Genomic DNA, 23133 nt, shown 5'->3' with positions numbered 1-23133 from the left:
ATACAGACCGATTCAATAATTGTGTTAATATGTTATGATGTCTAACTTTAAAATGGTGTAATTATAGTTATATTTAGCCTAGAAAAATGACAAACATACCTATAGAAGCGTTAAATAATTCTCTTTTTTATAATATAAATTTTTTTTAGAAACAAGAACAAGAACAATGCATAGCAGTGTAAAATATAAATTAATATTTTGTTTCCAAAATTCAATTCCCTCTGGTGATGTTATAAATAAAATATCAAAAATCAAATTTAGGTGGATGTTATAGGAATATATAAAGCTTCTTTACAGCCAAAAAAATTGGGAAAAAAAATATCATTTATGGAGCAACAACAAAAGTGGGTTTATCACAAAACCTCGATTTTTTAGTCAGCTGTTCCGTAAAAAACCAAGTCATTACCTGTATATTATAAAGCAATGCCAGGCGATTAAAATGAGGTATTAAGCACTTTCTAACTCCAAAAATTGATTCTTCTAGAGCAAAAATTAGTTTAGCATTTTTGGTGACTCAAATTTGAAATTTGATTTGTAGCAAGAGAAAAAAATTAAAAAAACATACTTTTTTCTATCTAAGAGGCAAATTAATGGTATCAATATATTCGCAAATGTCTTATATACAGTTTAATACACTTTTAAGTCCATTATTTTTGGGCTTTGAGTGAACGTCGAATAAGGTTGATTTTATCTCCTATCTTATTCATATTAAAAAAAAGTTGCTTTTAGGAAAGGTTAATGAAGGATTTATTTAGAATGCAAAATGATAAATTAATAACTTATTATATTTAAATTACTCATTCTTTTCTGCCTCCTTTTCATTTGCCTCCATCTCTGGCTCTTTCTTTTCAATAGCAGTAACAATAGCATCTGCTACTGGTGCTGATGCAATTTCTTTTACATGTTTCTCAACATCTGCCTCAACTTCAGTTGCACTAATTTCATGATCATCAGCTTCTTCCATGGCATCAGCAATGGCTTCAGCAACTACCTCAGGAGCAGCTTCTTCTACTTTCTCCTCAACCTCTTGTTCAACTTCTTCCTTATCTTCCTCATTGGCAACAACATCCTCCTCTACCTGTTCACTGATGACAGCTGAAGCCTCTTTGACAAGAGCTTCCTCAATCTTCTCTTCTGTTGCTGGAGCTGCAGGTGCTGCTTTCTTTATATCAGTGGCAACTTCTTCTGCAACTTCTTCAATGTCCTCCTTAACTACCTCTTCAATAACCTCTTCTTCTGCAGCAACATCATTTACTGTGTCCTCAACTGCAGCTTCAACTGCTGTCTTACCAACTTCTTCAATCTTCTCTTCAAGTTCAACAGCTAATTCATCCTCATCAACAGTGATTCCATTAACATCTTCGGCAACAGCTTCAGCAATGAGAGCTGGGGCATTCTGTTCAACCTCTTCTTCAACCTTTGCCTTAACTGTTGGGTTCTCAATATCCTTTTCTACTGCTGCCTTTTCAACGGCCTCAACAATGACTTCAGGTGCATTATCTTCAATCTCTTCTTCAATTTCTTCCTTGAGTTCTTCCTTTTCTGCAGGTGTTCCTTCAAGATCAGCGGCAACTGCTGCTGCAATTTTACCCTCATCTTTTTCAATATCTTCCTCTACTTCATCTTTCATTTCTTCTAGATTCTCCTCAGCCTCATCAACGGCTGCCTCAACAGCATCATCAATGGCATCTTCTGCCTTAACCTCTAAAACTTCCTCAACTTCATCCTTTAATTCCTTATCTCCCACATCAGCTGCAACAGCTTCAGCTATTTCAGAGGGAGCCTCCTCTTCAATTTCTTCCTCAACATCATCATCCTCATGAGCTTCATCCTTTTGAACTCCCTCAACTACAGCTTCGGCAATTTCTTGTACTTGGACAGATTTATCAAGTGCATTTTGTGTAGGTGCTGATGATACAGCATAAAATACAAAGAATAGGACAAGGCAGACGAATTGACTTCTCATGCTGGATAATTGCAAGGAACTGATGCTAATCCACTGTTTCCTTCCATTTAAATAGATGTATTAAATTACTATAAACTTGAATGTTTATATTATTCAAATTGTAATCATAATCCATAACATTCACTGTAGATTAATCAAGGTCAAAATTATACTTACATAATGTTATATAATTTTGAAAAACAATATATTTTAGTGATTACTTTAGGAGGAAAAATTATCACTTGGCAAAAACCATTTAATATAGAATTTTTTTTTCATTTTATAATAGATCCATAGTATTGTGTTTTCTTTTACACTTTGTTAAACTATAATAAAATTTGAAAACAATTTATGCAATTTTTACATTGGATTATACAAGGCTATATCTAATATTTAGTCTAAGTTCTTTTGACACTCCACTGTTATTGTTTTATTATGGAATAAAGTTAAGGTATCTTTTTCGCTCGGCTATTTTATTGGTACTTTGACAATATTCAGAGTAGACCTCTGTAAAATATTCAAAAACCATTCCAGGACTATTTCCTTTTTTAAACCTTTTTTAAAAAAAATGTTCAGTTTAACTTAAGCAAAATTAATAGACAAAAAATTTTTAACTATAAACTTTTGTTTAAAAAAAAGTTTATTTAATTTCAAAATCTGTGATAGTTTAATAAATTGTAATAAATATTCTATAATTTGCCTTTTAACCCTTAACGGTCGGGGGGGAGGGCGTTGAAAGCCCCCCCCCCCCCCTCCAGTTTTTTCTGTGTGAGAAAGATAAAGGGCTATAACTGAGTGACTTTTTAAACATGGGTATGACACATAATTGAGAGTTGAAATTTTTTTGAATATCTTCAATCATCCTGGCGGGCACACTGGTCCTTATTGGTTTAGAGTGATAGCTACTTGGGAGTTTCCGCCAGTGACGACATTTAATTAGGAATTGGTAAAAGTTGCAATATCCATTTTGATTCTAGGCCGGGACCTAATTAATGGCCAGGTTTCCTATCGCTTATCCCTGTGGGACATACACAAAATTTGTTAGCCCTCTATCTTTAATAGGAGCTGAGATAATTGGTGGAGGGGGCGTTGAACGCCCCCCCCCCCCCAAACCAATAAGGGTGCGGCTAGAGGCCCGACTGTTAAGGGTTAAAGGTGCATGAAACCGTTTGTTTGTATACATGAAAAGGTATGAAAGGAAATGCAAACTTAATTAATTACAAAGATGAATTATTTGTAGCGATTTTCCTCACATTGTAAATGGACAGAAACTACCATGTTTGCGAAAATAATCAAACATTAAATTAGGTTAGGTAAGGGTAGGGTGAGGCCTAAATGTCCAGTAACTGATAGGCTTAGGGCCCTCCTATTGGTGGTTGGGCAACTAATTTTTACAAAATTTTAATATGTCCAGTAGACATATTAGATTAGATTAAGTTCTAAGTTTGAAGTCTCTAAGTAAAAAATATATCTTTGCTGTTTTTCAGGTTTGCTGGTTTCCTGTGCCCGACAGGATGGATATACTCAAAAAATTCAAATTGTGTTTCATACCCATATTTAAAAAGTCAGTCAGTTTTAGCCATCTACCTTATACCCACACAGAAAATGAGATACAAAAATCCTGAGGTGATTAAATTTATGATTATGCTTTTCTTGTGACAGTGCCTGAATTGTATTACATTACTGAGAACAGAGGAGTAAATATACTTGGCATAGACAGATTGTTCTGACATACAAGTAATATTTGATTTTTGGCAACTTAACAAATAATCTGTCCTTCAAGCTGGGACACAGACAAGTCTTCAAAGGCATTTTTTCATTTTACGATTCCATCAAAATGCTGTAGAGACTATTATTTTTGATAATTATAATTAAAATACTATTTCTCAATTTTGCTTTAACAAGGATGACTACATCCATAAAAGCGAAGTTCTAAAATCAAAAGGAATGACAAACGCAATTTGTTGCAACATTGATTGAATACAGGATACTTAATGGCATACTTACATAATACATTTTTAGGACTTGATTATAGAGTTGCTTCCCTTATTTTATTATACTTTATTGTCTCAGGAAACAATATACCAAAAAGAAAGGTCAATCGGATAATTAGATCACATAAAAATTTGTAGTTAAAAAAGTAGAAAAATCAACATGATTAATTTGGACGTACGGACATTCTGGTAATGATTATTAGGCATGAAAAACCCTCTCTCCTTTCTTAATATTAAGTAGGTGTAGGGGGGGGGGGGGGAGTTCTCTGCTGGCTAAGTACTATAATAGAAAACACCAATGCATGCTGAAATGAAAATAAATAAACGTTTATTTGAACTTAAAATTTATTTCATTTATTTTTTTCTTCACTAGTTTACTGGTTTATATCTTAATCAAAGGTTGTGAGTTTTTATTTATATTAGTGTGTATTAAAGATAAATAAATTATACGAAATAGGATGATAAAAGCGAAGCTCAACAAATCAAAGCATTTGATTTTAACTCATGGGAAAAACTTAACGTATATATGGCTTTATCGTTATATAATAATATTTATATACATATTTCTAATTTGCTATGCACTACAGTAAAATCTGGATGGTAAAATAATTCGTTTCTAACAGATTTCACAATATATAGAAACCTATCTAATAATGCAGATGCTATTTTGACAATTGGACACATAATTTGTTATTTTCAGTAGTAATTTTATCAGAAAAGTGGAAATCATTGCATTATTCTTTGATGGAATTGCACCAAATAAAAAGATCGAAAAACAATTGTATTACCATATATTAATTTTTACTCTCAAACTAGGTTGCTATTGTTCTGTTATATTATTATGTACGAATATCCTTAGAACTATTTCATAAGGTGGGTTCTTAATTAAAAAAATACAATCATACATTTGTCTGTAAGGTAACCATACATTATGTTTTAAAGAAAATTTTCCGCAGTAAAAAATGATCCATATTCGGAGCCAGACTGGAAAAAGCTTCTTAAATTATAGAAGCATTTTTGGGTACAGTCCCTTTCGTGGCAACGCGCCTTAAGGGGCGGTTCTTTGTATTTTTCACAGTAGGTTTTCTCCTATTTCTAGCCCTTGAGGGGGGCTCTAACCCTAGTGGGCCAATTGCCTAACCCTGTGGGGCAATCACTTAACCCAATATAACCTAACCTAAAATATCCTATAAAAAGCCATTTTAAAAATACGACGAATCGCCCCTTAAGTGGCGTTGCCACGAAAGGGACTATTCCCGCATTTTTAGTTAATATACTGAGACATCGTTAACAAACTTTTTATAGCCGATCCTTTTTTTAAGAACTGAACTCTGGACTGTTAGCAAAAACAATGCCTCATACAAATTAAAAGGCACACTGCCATAATTAGACAACATGGAAATAGACACAGGGCAAGAAATAAGCCGGGACAGGGACAGGTTCTAATCCCAATAAAAATTGGGTCATAAATAAAGACTTTAGATATAGTTTTTTTTATATAAATCCTACACACAGAATAGATTAAAAGTTGGGGAAGGGGGGGGGGGGCTTAGCCTCAAAACTAAGCACAAGTCATTACTATGCATGCACGGTTATGAATTCCATGAAAAGGTCGTGTTATCAGGAAGTTGATTGTCTTTAAAGTGTTATATACATAAATATTAATATAATAATATTAACATACAACTTGGAGGAGAGTATATTGTCCTTTCAAAATCATGGTTTGTTTTATTTCATATCATATGATTTTTGTAAGACATATTAAATTTTTTTACTTCTTTTCTTACTTGTATGATTCTTGTCAAAACAAAGGTCATAGGAGAGTTATTTATAAAAGTATTTAGAATGTTTTGCCACTTTTGAAGTGAAGATAGCTCTATAGCTGAATTCAGAATGGATATAGTATATACGTGGATCTATTGACAGGGGAAATTTTTCTTCAATTTAGCTTGCTTGTGTGGACATCATTTATTGGTCAGTTCGTTCATCCAGTAGAAGGAATGGGGTAACGGGAGTGGATGGGTTAATCGTTATTTTAGCCAGCTGCTGGTATTACTTTATCAGAGTACATGAAAATCTGGTACAACATCATAGTAATAATGTATCGAGTGCCTACAGAAAAACAAACATATTTTTTTAAAGAATGTCTTTTGGTGATATTTTTTCTAATAATAAAACGCGCCTGGCAGAATAGCATAAGTCACAAGAGATACCATTAAACCCGTAACAGATTCTTTTCAAGCATTAACATACCTAAAAAAAATAACATTTAAAAAAAAAGTTACTATGCAAAATCAGGAATGGTTTATTCTTGTTAAAGTTCTAAAACACTTTATTTCATACATTCATTCATACAAGATAAACAAGTAGTTAAATACTTATGCGCCATTTTTATAAAAATTTATTTTGCAAATTTTCAGGCGAAGAAAAAATAATTTATTGGTAAAAATTTAATGGAAAGTTTTAAAACTTTATCCCAATTCATAAATTTTTTTTCTTGAAGCGTAATTTAATTTTTTAGTATGATTATGTTTTTGCCTTATTTTCTTAGAAAGCCTTATTTCATGTAATATACAAAAAAATATTAACAGACATACAAGTCCCATAACCTTTTTTTTGAAAGCATTATTTTGGAGATCCTGAGGGCCATACAAATGAGATGAAGGCAATACAATTTTAATTGGTGAAAATGTATAAAAGGTTTTTTTTTATAAAAAAACGTTTATAGTAAACAGCTTTTAACAATTTTATTTATCATAACAGAAATTTTCGTACTAATATAATCTTGAGAGAGAGAGTAATTAATTTATAAATATGTGGGTCTCTGTGAGCTAATATAATTGTCTAGAAACATTATCACTTTACTGCTTTTAATACAGTAATAAGCTAAATTAATCCTATTAACACTGCTAGCTTCCATCCTCACTTCATACATGGTTAATATACAGAGTTTTTCAGTAATTTGTACAAATTAGCTTTGACAAACCGACGTTTTTTTATTTTTATTGTAACTGTAAAGTATGAAAAACTACTTTAAAGCTTGTTATAAGTAAATCTAGGGATACATTATTAAATTAAGAACTTATCTAACACTTGTTTTTTAACTATTATCATCGTTTAAAACAGAAAATCACGGTTCCAAGACTGTAAAATTAATTTCAATCTTCGTGAATTTAAAAAGTAAACTTCTTTTTTTTTCAGTGTGTCTTGATATCTCTTATACTTTCCAAAATAGAGGGGGGAGAGGTTCCGAGGGATTTTGATACCCTCCCCCTCCACCATTCGTAAAATTTACGTGCACAATACAAATGACCAATGATAGGCCACTACACAGAATAAACTACCAATGATAAGCCAATACACAGTTTAAATTACCAATAGCAGACCAGAATACATTAAACAATGGTAGACCAGTATGTTGTCATTTTTATAGGCACTATAAAAAGTATCATCTTCAGTCTAAAGAATCATGTCCGTATGTCCTTTCGTGAATCCGTACGTCAATGGCCAACCAAATGATATATTTTGAAAATTAATACATCAGCTTTATGAGTACTCTTGATTTTTGTTTTAGTAAATTGTTATGTTGAGAATTGTTGATATACATCTTTAAATACATTCCCCAAGTCTATTACAATTTATTGCTTACTTAACCATAGCTACGTTCGTAAATAGACGTCCGAGAGGGGGGGGGATGTTCACCCCCCACAAACTTTGAAAACACTCATTTCACCCACCTCAAAATTGATAAACTACAGTAGATTACTCCCCTCAAATATTTGAAACCCCTTTCAATCCCCTCAAAAAAGCTTGGACATCCTTGGCTACTCTGACAAAAAGAAAAATACAAGACTTGTAGGAATGGTTTGCAACAACAACAAAAAGTAATACTTTAGTGTTATTTTACGTAATAGTGCAACTATAGTAAATGCATTGTTAACTTATTTTGACATTTTTTTCAAGTTAATTGTAAAATATTTGAACTAGAAATAGTTAAACAACTTTACAAAGATGCATTGAGAAGATAAAAAACAGTAAATGAGTAAAATTAGACTGTAATACAAATTAGAATGATGTCTGCCCATCTAATCTTCAGGTCTTGGGAACCCCAAAACTTTATTCTTCAAGGAAGCTATTGGTCCTGCCATGGTTTTAAGCTAAATTTTTGGGGGGTTGAGACAACTCTATCCGCCCCCCAAAACAAAGAAAAAAAGCCCATACCAAAAAACACATAAGAAGATTGGGGGAACCCTCCTAATTTGTATACAAAAGATCAATCGAATGCAGGAACATGAAAATTATAATTAAAATTTAAGAAAAAGAGCGTAATATTTTTGCAGAATTCCGCAAAGTTTTATGCAAGCTTCCAGTTAAATGCGCTTATTATATCAATCTGTTCTTAATTATGACCTTACGCATAGTATAATTAAACTCATAATTAGGGACAATTTGACCTAATAAGCGCATTTGAATGGAAGCTTGCACCAAAATGTACGGAATTCTGTGAAAATAATGATGCTCTTTATCTCTTGGTATTAGTACTTACCAACACATATAATGTAGGATAATCAATCATTCATATTATCTAAATTATGTCTTTACAATCCAACAAAGAAATTAAAATTAAAAAAGCATAAAAATTGGACATTATCTTCTCTTGACCTTTCTCCTTTTCTCTCTATATCACTCCTCTTCTCTGATTAAGTCTCTCTCTCCCTTCTCTTTCCTTTTATATGTCTATGATGATAAACTGTCATTACCTCTCACTTCATTGGGTCACTTCATTATTTCTATGTCTCTCTCTATTTCTTTCCCTCCATTATGTTTTGCTTAAAATAAGAAAGAGCTTTGCCACTATAGGACGTAATTATCCTTGTTTTTGTCTGCATTATATGCTGTTCTTTCTAAATAAATCCTATGGTATTTGAAGTCTTGCACTTTTGTATCTATAAATGGATTGTACTTAGCACTGAAAGCCTTTACAATCCTATTGTAGTTCCTAGTGTATTACAAAAGCAAAGTATCACAGTGTATTTTTACCTTGTAATACTGTGTTGTTTCATAATCTTCTTATTATATCTATCCTTAGACTATTTTCTTTTCTACATAAGGATTTTTTTAATCTAGATGATCTTGAACCAAAAATGCTTAAATGCTTTAGTGGTAAAGACTCACAGAATTGAGCTTATTGAGTTTAGTTTCCGAATTGAAAAAAAATATATAAAATAGCAACAATTCCGAAATTAATAATCATTGAATAAGTTACATATTGTAGGGAGAAAACTTTACATAATTTTTAAGCAGAATAATTTAAATTTGAAATTACTCACTTTTTACTTGTTCTAAAGCTATAATTTTTGTCCTTTTGCCTTTTGAAAATTCTAATTTTACCCTTTTTTCAAGCTTTTTTTCATTTCACTTTTCTTTATGTTTTAGAATACTAAACCTTTTACCACAGGATTTTTTTTTATAAATAAAAGTAAAGGAAAACATTGGAAAAATAAGAAAATCAAATATTCATGGCCCTATATTGTTTGTTTTAGGATCATATATAAATATCATGGTCTGCAACTACGTTAACATACTTTCACGTTTGTGCATTTTGTACTTTTCATATTACAAAATTAGAATTCACTGCAGTAACTGCTACTACTATATGGCTATTTATTAGTCTATCTAAACTTTTTAAAAAAGCGCTGTGATCAATTCCTAATCAACCACTAAATTCTCTAACAATTTTTTACAGATCAGCAATTGACAGCCATACCACACTGCCGAGCCCCAATATAAGTCTTATTATATAAACATGAGAACATTAAACTTCTGCAAAACAAACTTCTATTAGGAATGTTTTTTTTTCAACAATTATAATACAAGATGCAGCTGTGTCGCAGGCATCACTTATCAGACCGCAAATGTGTAAATCAGTCGCAGCCGAGTCGTTCATCTTATTATCAATGATAAAAACCATTAAACAAATAGTATAAATAAAATTTCAGCAAAAAAACAGAACTGTACAAAAATCACAAACGTTTTTAAACCATCTACAGTTTATGTATCCTATTATATAAAGTAGTAAGCGCTTTTTTTGTCTGTCCCGAAGGATCTCGCTAACAGCTGAACCGATATTGTTCTCCTTTACAGTGAAGCTTCTTATAGGTCCTGGGAAGGTTTTAAAATTTTTTTTTCGAGAGGGTGTCTTCACCCCCCTCTCCCACAATTTTTTTTATAACTCTTTTGAAACTCAAATTAAAAATAGGATGAAGTCGACTTTTCCTTCTTCTACCAGTGCAGTGCCCCTAGAGGCTTCTAGTATAGAAATAAAATAAGGAAAAGGATATAATAAATTAAGAGAAATAAAGAGTTGTTTTGCCCACTGAAAAATAGTTACATATAATTTAGTGGAAAAAGAGGTTCAACACAAATAAATTACATCACTCTAATCTATCCTTCCCATAGTCTTTTTAAGTATTATTTTAGTACAATATAATCCGTACGTACTTACATGAGAACTAGACTGAAGTAAGTGATATTTACTTTTTAGTTTTAATTGATTTTATAAATCAATCATCTATCCTGTCTTAGTCGTAATGTAATAAGAATTTTGACGATATTGTGTCAGTTATGGTTAATTTCATTAATTGTCATGAATTCTATGAAAGTAGTTTATATAGTCATAATCGTCCTTGATAATTTTGCTGTGTAAGTAAGCAAGTATGATGTTATCCTATTGTGACTAAATGTCTCTAGAACCGACCAAAACAGGCCCATTACACAATTATCCCTCCTCTAAAGGTACAATATATCTTAACCCTAGGAGTGAAAGAACAACTGCAGATAAATTATTCTACAAACCTATTGTCCCTAATTTACAACTAGGAGAGAATAATGAGATGAGAACAAAATGTGTGACATTGTAGTAATAGATAAAAAATATGACAGTGGTAAATATTAAGTATTTACTAGATGCTTACATTTGTCAGGAACATTGTCAAAATGATTAATATGCTTATCCAAATATTAATACACATTTGTAGTTTACTTTTGTGTATTATCTATTCTAATATAAAGTTATTCCTTAGCTAAGCTCTGTATTTACTTATTTGTAAATAAAGCCTCCAATATTTTCCTTTCCAAGTTTAATCTATAATATGATTACACCTTTCTTACTAATTATTCTTAGTTTTTGGTATTTTAAACCGCCATGGACCGTACTTTGCATGCATCCTTTTTATGGATTTCCTCATTCTTACTTCCTATATTTTAATTCAAATTTTCAAGTTTTCAAAGTGAATCTTTTAAGTAAATTATTTGTTTTGGTTTAGTAAAGTTGAATGTGTAAATTTGTTGATAATTCTTTTATGTCAAAGATGGATAAATCAATTTATGTTAAGAAAGTACAAATTCATTAATAAAGCTTTATGTCAAAAAGATAAATAGTGCATTGTCTTTTGCAGGGCTCGGCAGCCGCGGGAAAGCAGCTTCTAAGCCTAAAATTTAAACCCATGCTTTGAATTGTTTTTGAAAAAAGAGAGTACAATATTTGGGTCAGGTTTAGACATCTTGTTGATTTTTAGAATTGTAAGAGGTTGATTTCCCTAAGGCTTAGAGGCGGCTGACGCGCGGCTGCCGAACCCTAGTCTTTTCAGTTTCTCTGTCTTGTTTGCCCGTGCATGTCTCTGTCAGTTTTTCTGAATTACTGAAAATATGGTTGTAAGGCTATATGTCTCTTTCTAGTGCACATGTTCCTAGAGGCCTCTAGGGGCACTAGAGGTAGAGAAAGTCGACCGTTCATTCAATTTTAATTTGAAAAAGAATGTTTAATTTTTTTTTGCTGAGGTGTATTTCTTTCTCATCGAAGGGTTGATGACCCTTCCCCAAAATAGTGAATAAACTTTCTTTTGACCATAAATTGCACAACTTTTAAGAAGAACCATATAGGTTAGTGAGATCCTTCGCTACACACAGATAGACAAGAAGACACCTCAACTTTTGTAGATGGATATGTTGTCGTTGTTTTTAACAAATTTCATATCAAATAAATGATTTCATTCTTCTTTGTACTTGGCCAACATAATATTTCTATGTTCAATGGCCAAACGTCCATAAATATGTTTCTCACCCCGAAGATAAAAGATAAAACCTAAAAAAGTGAAGGGTTTGGCATACAAAATATTAATCAATCATTTCAAACTTTGGCCACTAGGGAGCAAGGTAATCGAAAAAAAAACATTTTAGATACTAACTAGCTGGATGTATCTTTGTATGTCGAAAAAGATCTCGGAAAGTACTGGACTGATTATCTACAGTCTCAGAGGAATGTAAACAAGAGATAATTTTAACCCTTTAAGACTCAATTAAATAGTTGTTAGGCATAGCAAATATACAATTTTACGTGCAAAAATCCCAGGTTGAAATTTTGCATGTTCTATTTGATGATAATTTAACCAAAAACATGTCTCTTACCCTGCAAAGTATCAGACTTGATTGATAGAACATGACCAATACCAAGTTTAGGAAGTTGTAAGATGGATCTAATATGTTCAGCTCAGAGTATTTTTTGGTTACTAGTTGCTTCGCCAAAAGCCTCTAGAGGAGGCCTAAAACCACCACAATACAGTTATAAAAACTCCATGAAAGTTAGGCTATAAAAGTTTTCCGGAATTTTAATAAATATAATAGATTTGAAATCTGCATAAAATTTTAAGGGTTTTTTATAAAATTCGTTTTTTATATAATTCATTATTTAAAAGCGCAAATCCACTTTTAGTTAATAAATTTTGACCAATAGGATAGGTGGATTGGAAACTACCTGCGCTCTAATTGGTTGAATGATGTACGTCACTTAAGCTTCTCCAATCAGAGCGCAGATAGTTTTCAATCCACCAATCACAGATGTCAAAATTATTTAACTTAATTTGTATTTGCGCTTATAGATAAAGAATTATACAAAAAACGAATTTTATAAAAATTCCTTAAAATTTTATGCAGATTTCAAATCTATTATATTTATTAAAATTCCGGAAAACTTTTATAGCCTAATGAAAGTACAATCCATTCAGACCAGCTATTTATAAACTTTTTCTTCAGACAAAAAAAGCCTTACTACTTTATGTAATAGGAATCCATATAAAATATTTTATAGATTAATTTGCTTTAATTTAATAGAACCTAATTTATATAAATAATCAATCCAGTTACTAAAGTAACTGCATGTATGTCTGTCCGTCTTAGATTTTATGATTCTTTTGAAATAAACATAAATCCCTGTTCTACTTTTAGTTTTAATTCATACATATATCAGAAAATATAAGATGTATGTTACAAGATGTTGTATAGATGTTCCTACTTTTAATCAAAACAAAAACTAACCTTATTATCAATATCTTTTTAATAGGTTCAGTAATCATTTCTTCATTTCTTCAATTATTGTATTATTTTTTATTTATTTAATTTTTTTTTTTTGGGGGGGGGGAGGGGTAATTTTTCTTGTACCATGTTTATGGGAGGGTGATTACCATACTCCCTAAAATAAAATAAAAAACAAAGTTGTTCATTTGTATTGGAGTCATAAATTTTTATGGATTTACTTTTATTTAATATTTAAGATAACTGTCTATCCTATTACATAGTTAGTTTTTTTGGTCTGTAGCTTAAGATTTGTTTAACTTCTGGACCAAATGAGTTCTCCATTTATAAATCCCCGGAATGTTTTAATCTGGTTTATTTTTACATAAGACTTGGGATGGTTTTAAGCTATTTTCTGTTCATCTCTACTCTTTCTTTTTTGGCTGTTATAACATTTCAAATTCAAGAACACCACAGGCACACCATAAGAAAGAACTTCAAAGATATTTGAAATTGTACATACCTGGAATATTAAAGATACACGGTGATACATTATTTAACAATATTTCATCTACCTACTTACTATTTTTGCTTTAGAATCACTAAGTTTATCTAAAATGTATTTTTATTATATGTTTAGCATCAAAGTTTTTCTGATTAGTATTATTATTCATGGTATGGAATATAATGTATTGGTGTCAACAACCCTTTATTGTATGACCTTTGTCTGAAAGTTTCAAATGTTGATGAGCTTCGTATCTTCCATACTCTTACTATTATTACTTAATTTTCAACATCTCTTGTTTTGACGCGGTTTGGATCTTATCAACGAGAGGAATCGTGAGTCAGCGAAGTTATTCTGCATATCAATTATTAGTGTATGTCTATACTACGTCTGTCATTAATTTAAAAGTTGCCTAATTGTTTAAACATTAGCTAATCATAGATCATCATTCAAATTATACTCAATTATTTGATTCTATGACCCTTTTCCCAGAATTCCTAGTTGAAGACATTTTCAAGACATAAAATATTACCATTGCAGTAGACAAGACAAAGTTTTGTTTGATCTGTGCAAACAACATGTCCAATATTGGGAATAATATTCTTTAACATTTTATTCAATTATTTTTTTTCATTCATAATTTGTCTTATTGTTGAACACATCCATAATAAAGCCTTTCTCGTGTGTTTGATATATTAAAATACATCATAGAATACTAACAAATGTTTTAAGTTGAGCTGCTTATGTATCCAGTTTATCGAGAAAAGTCAATTAAACAGACTAAATAGTAAGGTATATAGGCAGACTTACGGACAAACTAATGTTTAGACTGGCTGTACATAGGTCACGGAAAACAAAAAAATAAATTACTTTTAAAGCGTTACTAACAGACATAAGAACTAAACAATATAAAGAATATATGCTCATAGATCACAGTAATCTTCGCCAAAAAAAATTAGCAGTAAGTTGGAGCTGAAAAAGTTAACCGTAAAGACACACGGTTTGTTTTTGGTGAGGGAGTATTTTTTTACATGCACTATGTAAAAATGTACCCCAAATTAAATGATACTGTGATGCATCTTAAAAATATTTGATCCAGAAATAATGATTGCACCAAAGTTAATGCAATTTTATTTAATTTACAACTTTTTACTTCTTTTTTCTGGGTCCTTCCTCTTAGGAATAACCAGGATCACTCTTTCAGATTGTTGTCTTTAGAAGCGTAGCTATTATACATCAAGATAATATCCAAACATATTGACCTTACATCAACGAGATATGATGTCTGCACCGAAAAATGTCGTTGATTGCTGGACCAAATTGCTTTTCATATTGGTTCCTATTTTTTTCTTCTTTTTTTGAGTTTTCCCTTACGGAGGAATATGCTCTGAATAAAGAAAACTTTTAGCCTTCAAATTTGTTTAGGCTCTGTAGTTTTAAAAATACGGTTGTGGATTAAAATACCCTTCCCCCCTAGCTTTTTATTGGCCCTAGAGGCCTTAGTTGAATATTTGTAAAATTTTGTTTAATAAAGTAATTATGATGTGTCCTTCTTTTGTATTTAAAGAAACAATCCTCTGAATATTATATTTCAAGTACGCATCCCTCGATCATAAATTTAGCCATTTTAAAATCATGCTTTTTAAAAACTTAATTCTCTGTTTTGTCCCAATTTCCTTGTACTTTAGATAAACTTATGTTTATAAAATGTATTATCGCGTGCCAAAAATCTGTTAAAAAATTTCACTAGAGTTTTTTTAAATAAAGCATATTCTCTTCAGTGCCTTGTAAAAATTAAATGTTACTTCTTTAAAAAGAAAATGTAGTATTTTTTTTTTAAATTTCCTGTATTTTGGATTGTCTAACTAATGGTAGTATACCTAGCCGCGAACAAAGAGATTACATGGAAATTGAAAAAGAACATTTGACGAAGTGGTGTCTTAGATTTTATAGACATACATGTATAAATATAATCTAGCGAAGCTTTTTATAGTGCCTATAAAAATGACGTCATACTGACCTACCATTGGTCAATTAAAATGTATACTGGCCTGCCATGAGAAATTTAGTCTGTGTTTTGGTTATTCATTTGTCATTTGTATTGGATGACGTCATTTTTCATAAGCAGTATAAAGAGCTTTTAATCCAGCTTCTTTACTAGAAGATTTGATATAATCTGTTCTACCCGTCCAGTGTCCATCCTATCTCTGTTCAGTTCAGCAGTACTTAATAAATAATTCTGTCATTTTGTTCAAGTTTTTACTCTGCACTCCTCATACAAAACATGTCCGGGAGAAGAAAAGGTATGTGTGAGTATATATTAGTAGGGGATTAGGATATGGCTTCCAAAAAGAGAATGATAAAGCAGTTTTAAAGGTTAGTTAAAATATAAAAAAAAATATTTGAGGGGGCTTGATTGTTACTTTAATCACACCAAACTTAAACATACAAACTTTTTAACTTGGACACATCTACCTAGCCATGGAGGGAGGAGACATTTGAATGTTTATTACACTAGTCCCCAAAGTCTTATAATAACGTTTTCTTACTCGCTGGCTTAACATCCTTGGATGCTTTTATTGAATTTTGATAGGTTGGTTCATTTAGTTGTGTGTCCAAATGTTTCAATCAATAATTGTATAAGGTATAATTTTGTGCATCATCATTGGGGATGTGAATCAATTTATTGGCCATTGTCTAATCCCTAACCAGCAACGACTGGATGTCTACACCAAAATTTTCTGATTTCTCTAAATGTTTATACCTGCCTCTGTGTCTAAAAGTATCCTTACGTTTTATAAATTGATTTTTAGAACATAATTAACTCTGTAATAACAATACAAATTCAGTCCAATAAACCTTTATAATGTTATGTGGTACACATTAGTTAGATTGTCCTTAGACTCCAACTTTAGAGTATCTAGATAATCAGGGTATGGACAAAACAATTACAAGTTCTGTCTCGGGAGAGACAGGGTGTACCAAAACATAACATATAAAAAAGTCAAAATATACATTAGATTCGAAACGACAGTATTTCCATATAAATATGTTTGCTACAAAATATAATTAAAATAGTTTTATAAAACCTAGAAAACTTACATATTAGTTGTCGGTGTTTACAATAGGAGTTTCTAGGAAACCTACGATTAACGTATAACCTTACATAAAACGTACCTTCGATAACAAAACACGAAAACATCCAGAAGGAGCGAAGCACAAAAAATCACGGATGGACCAAAAGTAAAAGTCTTTTTTAAATAGCATTAGAGAAAATAAGATTGCTCCGATTGTGTTATGGACGGACTGGCGGTCGTACAGACAAAGTGAATTATAGAGTAGCTTAGATACAGGTGACCATTTCCTCATTTTTCAAGATATTTTTGGACCATCCCGTGATATACTTAGCCGTCCCGTTTTGTAGGTCAATCAAGCATCTTTATATCTTTTACACAACAAAACTGTTTAAGATTAGGCTTTTGGTGGTTTTAAAACAAATATCTGAAGTACTAAGATAATTGAGTTAGGAATAATTAGTTTAAGTTGCAAAATATATCAAGAATAAATATAAATAAATAAGGGATGTAGTTTTTTGAAGTTTGTTTGTTACTTTGAATCTGGTTAGTTTATTTATACTACATCGGGTAGTGAATAGCCCTGCATTGCCAGGGCCCCTCGTAGAATCATAAGAAATAAATGCCCCACCCATATATTCAATCTCTAAAATTAGGGAGGGATTCCAGTGTTCAAAAGGAACTTGCAAGCTAAACATTGAGACTATGTGCAAATATAGTTGCAAAAAAAAACACAATCAAAGTTCAATAACCTTCTAATAAATTGTACTGTCAGATTATTATTCCTATTTTGTGTGAATGATATTCAAGTTTAAAAAAATATGTCATAGCAAAGCAGTTTGGAAGCATTTTGAGAAATACTGCATTAATCTTTTAAAAATCATTTTATGGAAATATTACATAACAGATTGTTTATATTTACAATTTTTTTTACTAAACCATTTTTGGGTGAGGGTTTAAACTTGGAGACACAATAAAATGCTTTATATTTCTTTTGCTTTTCATAAAAGTTATAAGGACTTTAGCTTTACAGTTTATTAAACTTGTAATTCAGTTTCATCTCTGCTTTAAAAGTTGAAAGATACACCAGGTATCTGGTAAGAGCCTATTTATTACTTAATAAGATACAGTATCTAATCAGGTGGATAACATATAAAAAGAAAATATTTAGGAAACCAGATAGGATGAAAGGCTAAAACTGTCTGACTTGCTCTTTTTCTAAAAATAACACTACTTGTGAGAAACAAGAATGATAACATCTGTAATAGTTAAACAAAACACAGAAGCTATATTAATATGAAATAAGTATAAAGAAGACAAAAAGCTACATGTATTTCTCTCAAATAAAAAGTTAAGAGTATTTAAATATAAGCAGTTCATTACTGTCTTATTGCAAAAATCAAAATTTGATTATTAAAGAGAAATTAATAAAAACTTGCTATAAAGTATTGCTTTTCATAGGATTTATCTATACTTTTTGCTTCGCCCCTAGCCTCTAGGGGACGGTGAAAGTTGGAAACAAAGATTAAAACCAACTCAAGACTTAAATCTGAAAATGAAATTGCCTAAAACCATCACAGGACCTATGTGAAGCATACCTAACCCAGAAACCCAAATAAGTTAATTTTAATCCTAAGACAAAAAAACTTACTACTTTATATTTTAGGATATAGTAATACTGTGTGTGTGTGTATGTGTGAGACTTGGTATGTGTATTGGTGTCTAAGTGTTCAATTGGACTTATATAGTTAATCTATGGGATTAGTTAAAGAAGCTAAATTTCAATGGATTTGTAGGCCCATGTCTTACATACAAATTTTAATTCACTACCAGGAAAGAGATATTTTTTAGTACAATATAATTATGTGGTTCTAAATTCAAATTTGTATACTTGTATAGATAATCTTTAAAAAAAGTTTATTCATCTATTTTGAATAGCAGTTGAGAAAATCTCATTTCCCTCAGAGTGTTATGGACTAACGGACAGACAGACAAAACTAATTATAGAGTAGTTTCATTTTCAAAAAGAAACAATATTTCAATTTGAAATATATACCCAGAAACTAAATTCTCAAAAATATTCAAAAAGAAAAAATATTTTAAGGGTATTAACCAGGACCATCCAAGCTTTTTTTTTTGGGGGGGGGGGTAAAATTTTGAAAATAAAAATTTTGGGGGGGCATTTTTTTTTATTTGGGGGGGGGGGGGTAAAAATTGAAAATCCAAAATATCCAAAATTTTAGGGGTGCCTACGGAACCCCCAAATTCATTTACCCCCCCCCCCCCTTGGACGTCTATGGTATTACCCCAATACCAACTTCATTGGACGATATTGATTTATTTATCACAATTTTAATCCCGACCATGTTCAGTTTTTTACTTTTAGAAAATTGTATTTTCATACACTTAATCAGAATAGAATTATAATTTGTTAAATGAAAATTGTCTCATTTAATTAACTGAAGATAAAAAAAACTGAAAATACATTTAAGCTCGCCCAACACCAAATCTGTTTAAATCTAAAAACAAAATTGCATCAGTGAGGAGAAATTTATGTATATTTAAAGATCCTTGGCGTAAACCCTTGGCTTATTCTTAATCAGAGCCACTTTTAATCTTACAACCTTAGTCCTAAAGCTTTTGTACCATGATTGATTGTGCTAGCTTGAGTTCGAGCCGTAAAACTCATTTGTCTTTTTTTTTCACATACAGTTTTTAATATGCTTACTTTTGTATATGACCTTTGAGATGCATTATTGTAATTTGGTAGAAATTAGCGTGTAATATTACATTCCGCAAAATTGCTCAACTGGATAAGGGATGGAAAGTTTTAAAAAATATATATTATTCACTAATCTGCACATATCAAAATCGTCTTATCGTTATGAAACTTAGAATTAGCATTCCTAGAACAATGAAAAAAAACGCAGGAAATATGCTGTTCTAAAAACTTTATTTGAAATTGGTATTATGTTCATTTATGATGTTTTAATGCGTTATATGCAGTAGGTTTATATTGACAAAGCCCAAATTGTGTTAAAATTGTGTCAAAAATAATCCATGTGACTTAATACAAATGAGAGATTATTCATCTCATTTTTATGGGGTTTCTTTCCCACTTCTCCTCATTTTATTACGTCGCGTGGATCTTTTTTGACACAATTTGGGCTTTGTCGTTTATAATTCATAAATTTAAGAATTTAGAGAATATTGTCCAAGTCCCTGGCCATAAGCACAAAGCTATAACACTTAAGGCAAACACACTAACGCCCACACACTCCCACATACACACACAAACACACACTGGTACAGAAACAAGCCATAATTTTCCCCAATTTAATTTGTTTCCCTTTGCTCTGGTGATAATTGCACACACTTTTCTTCATAAATACACTCAACTCTAATAATGGATACAGGGAAAGGGCAATAGAAGAAAAATGCAGTTTAACTGACAAAAAATGGTTGCTTGATTCAGGTGCAAATAACTCAGTGGATTGGAGGGTAAGCAAATTACAAATAGCTGCAGTACAATTTAGCCGCGGATTGTTGGCTATTCGAAAAATCGTATATGGTTGTAGCAGCTTGAAAAAAGCGACTAAATAATCTTAAATTTCATATTACTTTGTTGGATGACGTCATATTTCCTAACCAAAATCTACTCCAAAAATGAATTTTAATACTATTGATTACACTTTCCCCTGGCTCTTGGTTCCTACGTGTAAATGAAATGCAATACAATCCTTTACAATTTAGCAGGAAATTTATGTTTGCTCAGAATACTAAATTTTTGGATAAGAAACATATTGACTTTAGTTACAGAATAGAAAACAAAGTCTTTTGTTCACTTCAATCTAATTCAATTTTTTTCTTTAATCTAAAACATGATATAACCAAAGCAAAAAGTAATAGATAAAATTTTTTTAAATCATCCTTCTGAAATAGCTTATTTCTTTTGATTATTGTATTTAGATTTTTAACATCATGTAGAAGCTAGAAATATCAAAGAAAAAGATAATGGACGATAGATTGATGTGTATCAATAATAATGATAAAGAAAAATATCCCTTCTCTAGATTGAGAACATTGATTTTTTAAAAATTTGGATTCTAATAGTTTGGAACCAAAAATTAAAGTTTAAAAATGATCTTACGAATAATATATTTGAGTTAAAAGAACTGTATGTACCAATGGAATTTACAGTCAAATGTACCCTCCCTCCATGATAAAAGCTGTTGTTTTAACTTAATTTTTCCGCTAGTCAAAATAAATCTTGCTTTTATACTATTTAATAGTATAAAATCATAATATATTTCTAAGTCTGAAGTTAAATTGCAAATAATTCTGCAGTGGCCATATACCTACCTGTATAATTATGTGAATTCGTAGTAGGTATGCAAATTGTAGTTTAGAATCTGTAGTGAGTTTGTGCTTGTACGTGTTTATTGTAAACCTATTAGTATTCAATGTAGTTTGGATCAGTGGCAGTATATAAGTTGCACTTACCCTTTACTGGTTTGTACTTTGTACTTTGGTATAAAGGTGTACAGTAATAAAAGTTCAGTCAAGAATTGAAATAGTTTTATTGGAAGGGAGATGACAATGTGCACTATAAAATACACTAGTACTCAAATTTTTATGATAACGTTTCTTATATGATGGCTTAACATTTTTGTGAACTGATGTTGATTTTTGATTGGTTAGTGCATTAAATTGAATGTCTAAACATTTCAATTACTAATTGTAATCTACAACATGGGTATTATGTGTATCATCATTAAGAATGTACATAAATGTATGGGCCAATGTCTTAAAGTTAAAGAATATTGGGTAAAATATCTTCCTCCATCCAACAATGACCCCCTAATCACACTGCATTGGATCTAAGATTTGGCAGTTAGCAATAACAGATAACGAGTTTGTTTTACACAGTTTTTCATTATTAGAATTGAATTCTCAATAAATATTAGATTTATTAGTAAACTTTGTAAAAGAATACTGTTTTGCTGTACTATGGATAGCTAGTAATAGGGCATTTAGTTGTCTAGAGCTAACTTAAAAATATATTTATTTGTGTGTCTATAAAATATGTTCTTTACTTTGAAGTCATGAAATATTGAAAAGTACTGTCGATAAAATTTTTATTCTAAATAATAATATATCCTAATTCTTTATAATGGAATATAAAAGAGCGAAAAGTAAGTTAAACAAATCTGTAATTTGTATATGTGGTTATTCTGTAGTTAGTACTATACCAGGTATAAGAACACAACGATAGTGCCTCATTTGGCCCCACAATATCATTAAAACAAGACAAAATTGGTATAAAAATATCATAAATCAAAGATTACAGATATGAAGGAATTTTCTTTAAATTAATTACAAATTTTGAATTATATCTGGAAAATTTCTTGGCCCCATAACAGATACAAATTTTAGTACATTTGGAATTTCCATGAAATAGTTGTTTATCAAAAGGTTGGTTCTCTGTTGGGTATCATTTCACTATAACCCTAATTTGATTGAGCAATATATTTCAGCTTAAATATATTTTAAGATACACTTGAACTATTTACAAACAGGGAATCTATTTTGAGTAATTCTTTAAAGTCCAGTGTTGGGTTGTAGCCAAATGCTTTAGTTAAGTCAAAATCTTCTTGATTATATATCATTTTTTATGTATATATACATTTGGTAATAATTAATAACACTTTGACTTAATAAGAGCATTTAACTACAACTTAACATCCAACTTAACGGAATTACACGAACAAATTTCCCTCCTTTTCTTTAGAATTAAATTAACCTTGGGGCATGTTTCGGCCTAATTTAAAGATATTCTATGTGTGTAGACTCTGAATACTGGCTATAGTAATACTTTCACAAAGTAAAGAGTTAGGAAGATATAAATATAAGTTCTACAAATATTAGTTCTATAGCACCACAACAATTTTTTTGTTCAAACTAAATTGTGATATGATATTTCTAAGAAAAGGTATAATGTACATTTTGTACTTTAAGAGCTGGCCAAAAATAGGACAGTTGTCCTTCTTTTCATCAAAATGAGCTTTTTCATCCATAATAACTACAAAGAATATAACATATTTCATTATTTTATTTAATTTAAAGAGAAGCAAGTTTCACAAATTCTTAAAACCATAGATATGCAACTAAATTGTTTTTGATCTGATTTTCTGATCGCACAAAGATTTAAATGATTTTTAAAAGAATCAATTTAAAGATATTTTGATTTATAACATGATATGTTTT

At 30.8% G+C, this 23133-nt stretch overlaps 2 protein-coding genes across 6 annotated transcripts in view; both read right to left on the bottom strand.

The window, feature by feature from the left end:
* LOC145306665 (band 7 protein AGAP004871-like) overlaps positions 1-23133 on the bottom strand; it is a 324172-nt gene that overhangs the window by 80549 nt on the left and 220490 nt on the right. The gene's annotated exons all lie outside the window — the stretch shown is intronic.
* On the bottom strand, positions 724-2025 carry LOC145306657 (uncharacterized). The gene has a single exon (XM_080148954.1). It carries the CDS (start codon positions 1964-1966, stop codon positions 794-796), a length of 1173 nt encoding a protein of 390 aa, XP_080005080.1. The 5' UTR covers positions 1967-2025; the 3' UTR covers positions 724-793.

This window comes from Acartia tonsa, chromosome 2, assembly GCF_053477335.1.
Source record: "Acartia tonsa isolate MP-2025a chromosome 2, ASM5347733v1, whole genome shotgun sequence".
NCBI classification, from domain to species: Eukaryota; Metazoa; Arthropoda; class Copepoda; order Calanoida; family Acartiidae; genus Acartia; species Acartia tonsa.
The sequence above is the reverse complement of the archived record's forward strand: the minus strand, read 5'-3'. Positions and strand labels throughout refer to the sequence as shown.

Coding starts and splice junctions, on each gene's coding strand:
- LOC145306657 (XM_080148954.1), bottom strand. CDS start 1,966: ATGAGAAGTCAATTCGTCTGCCTTGTCCTATTCTTTGTATTTTATGCT.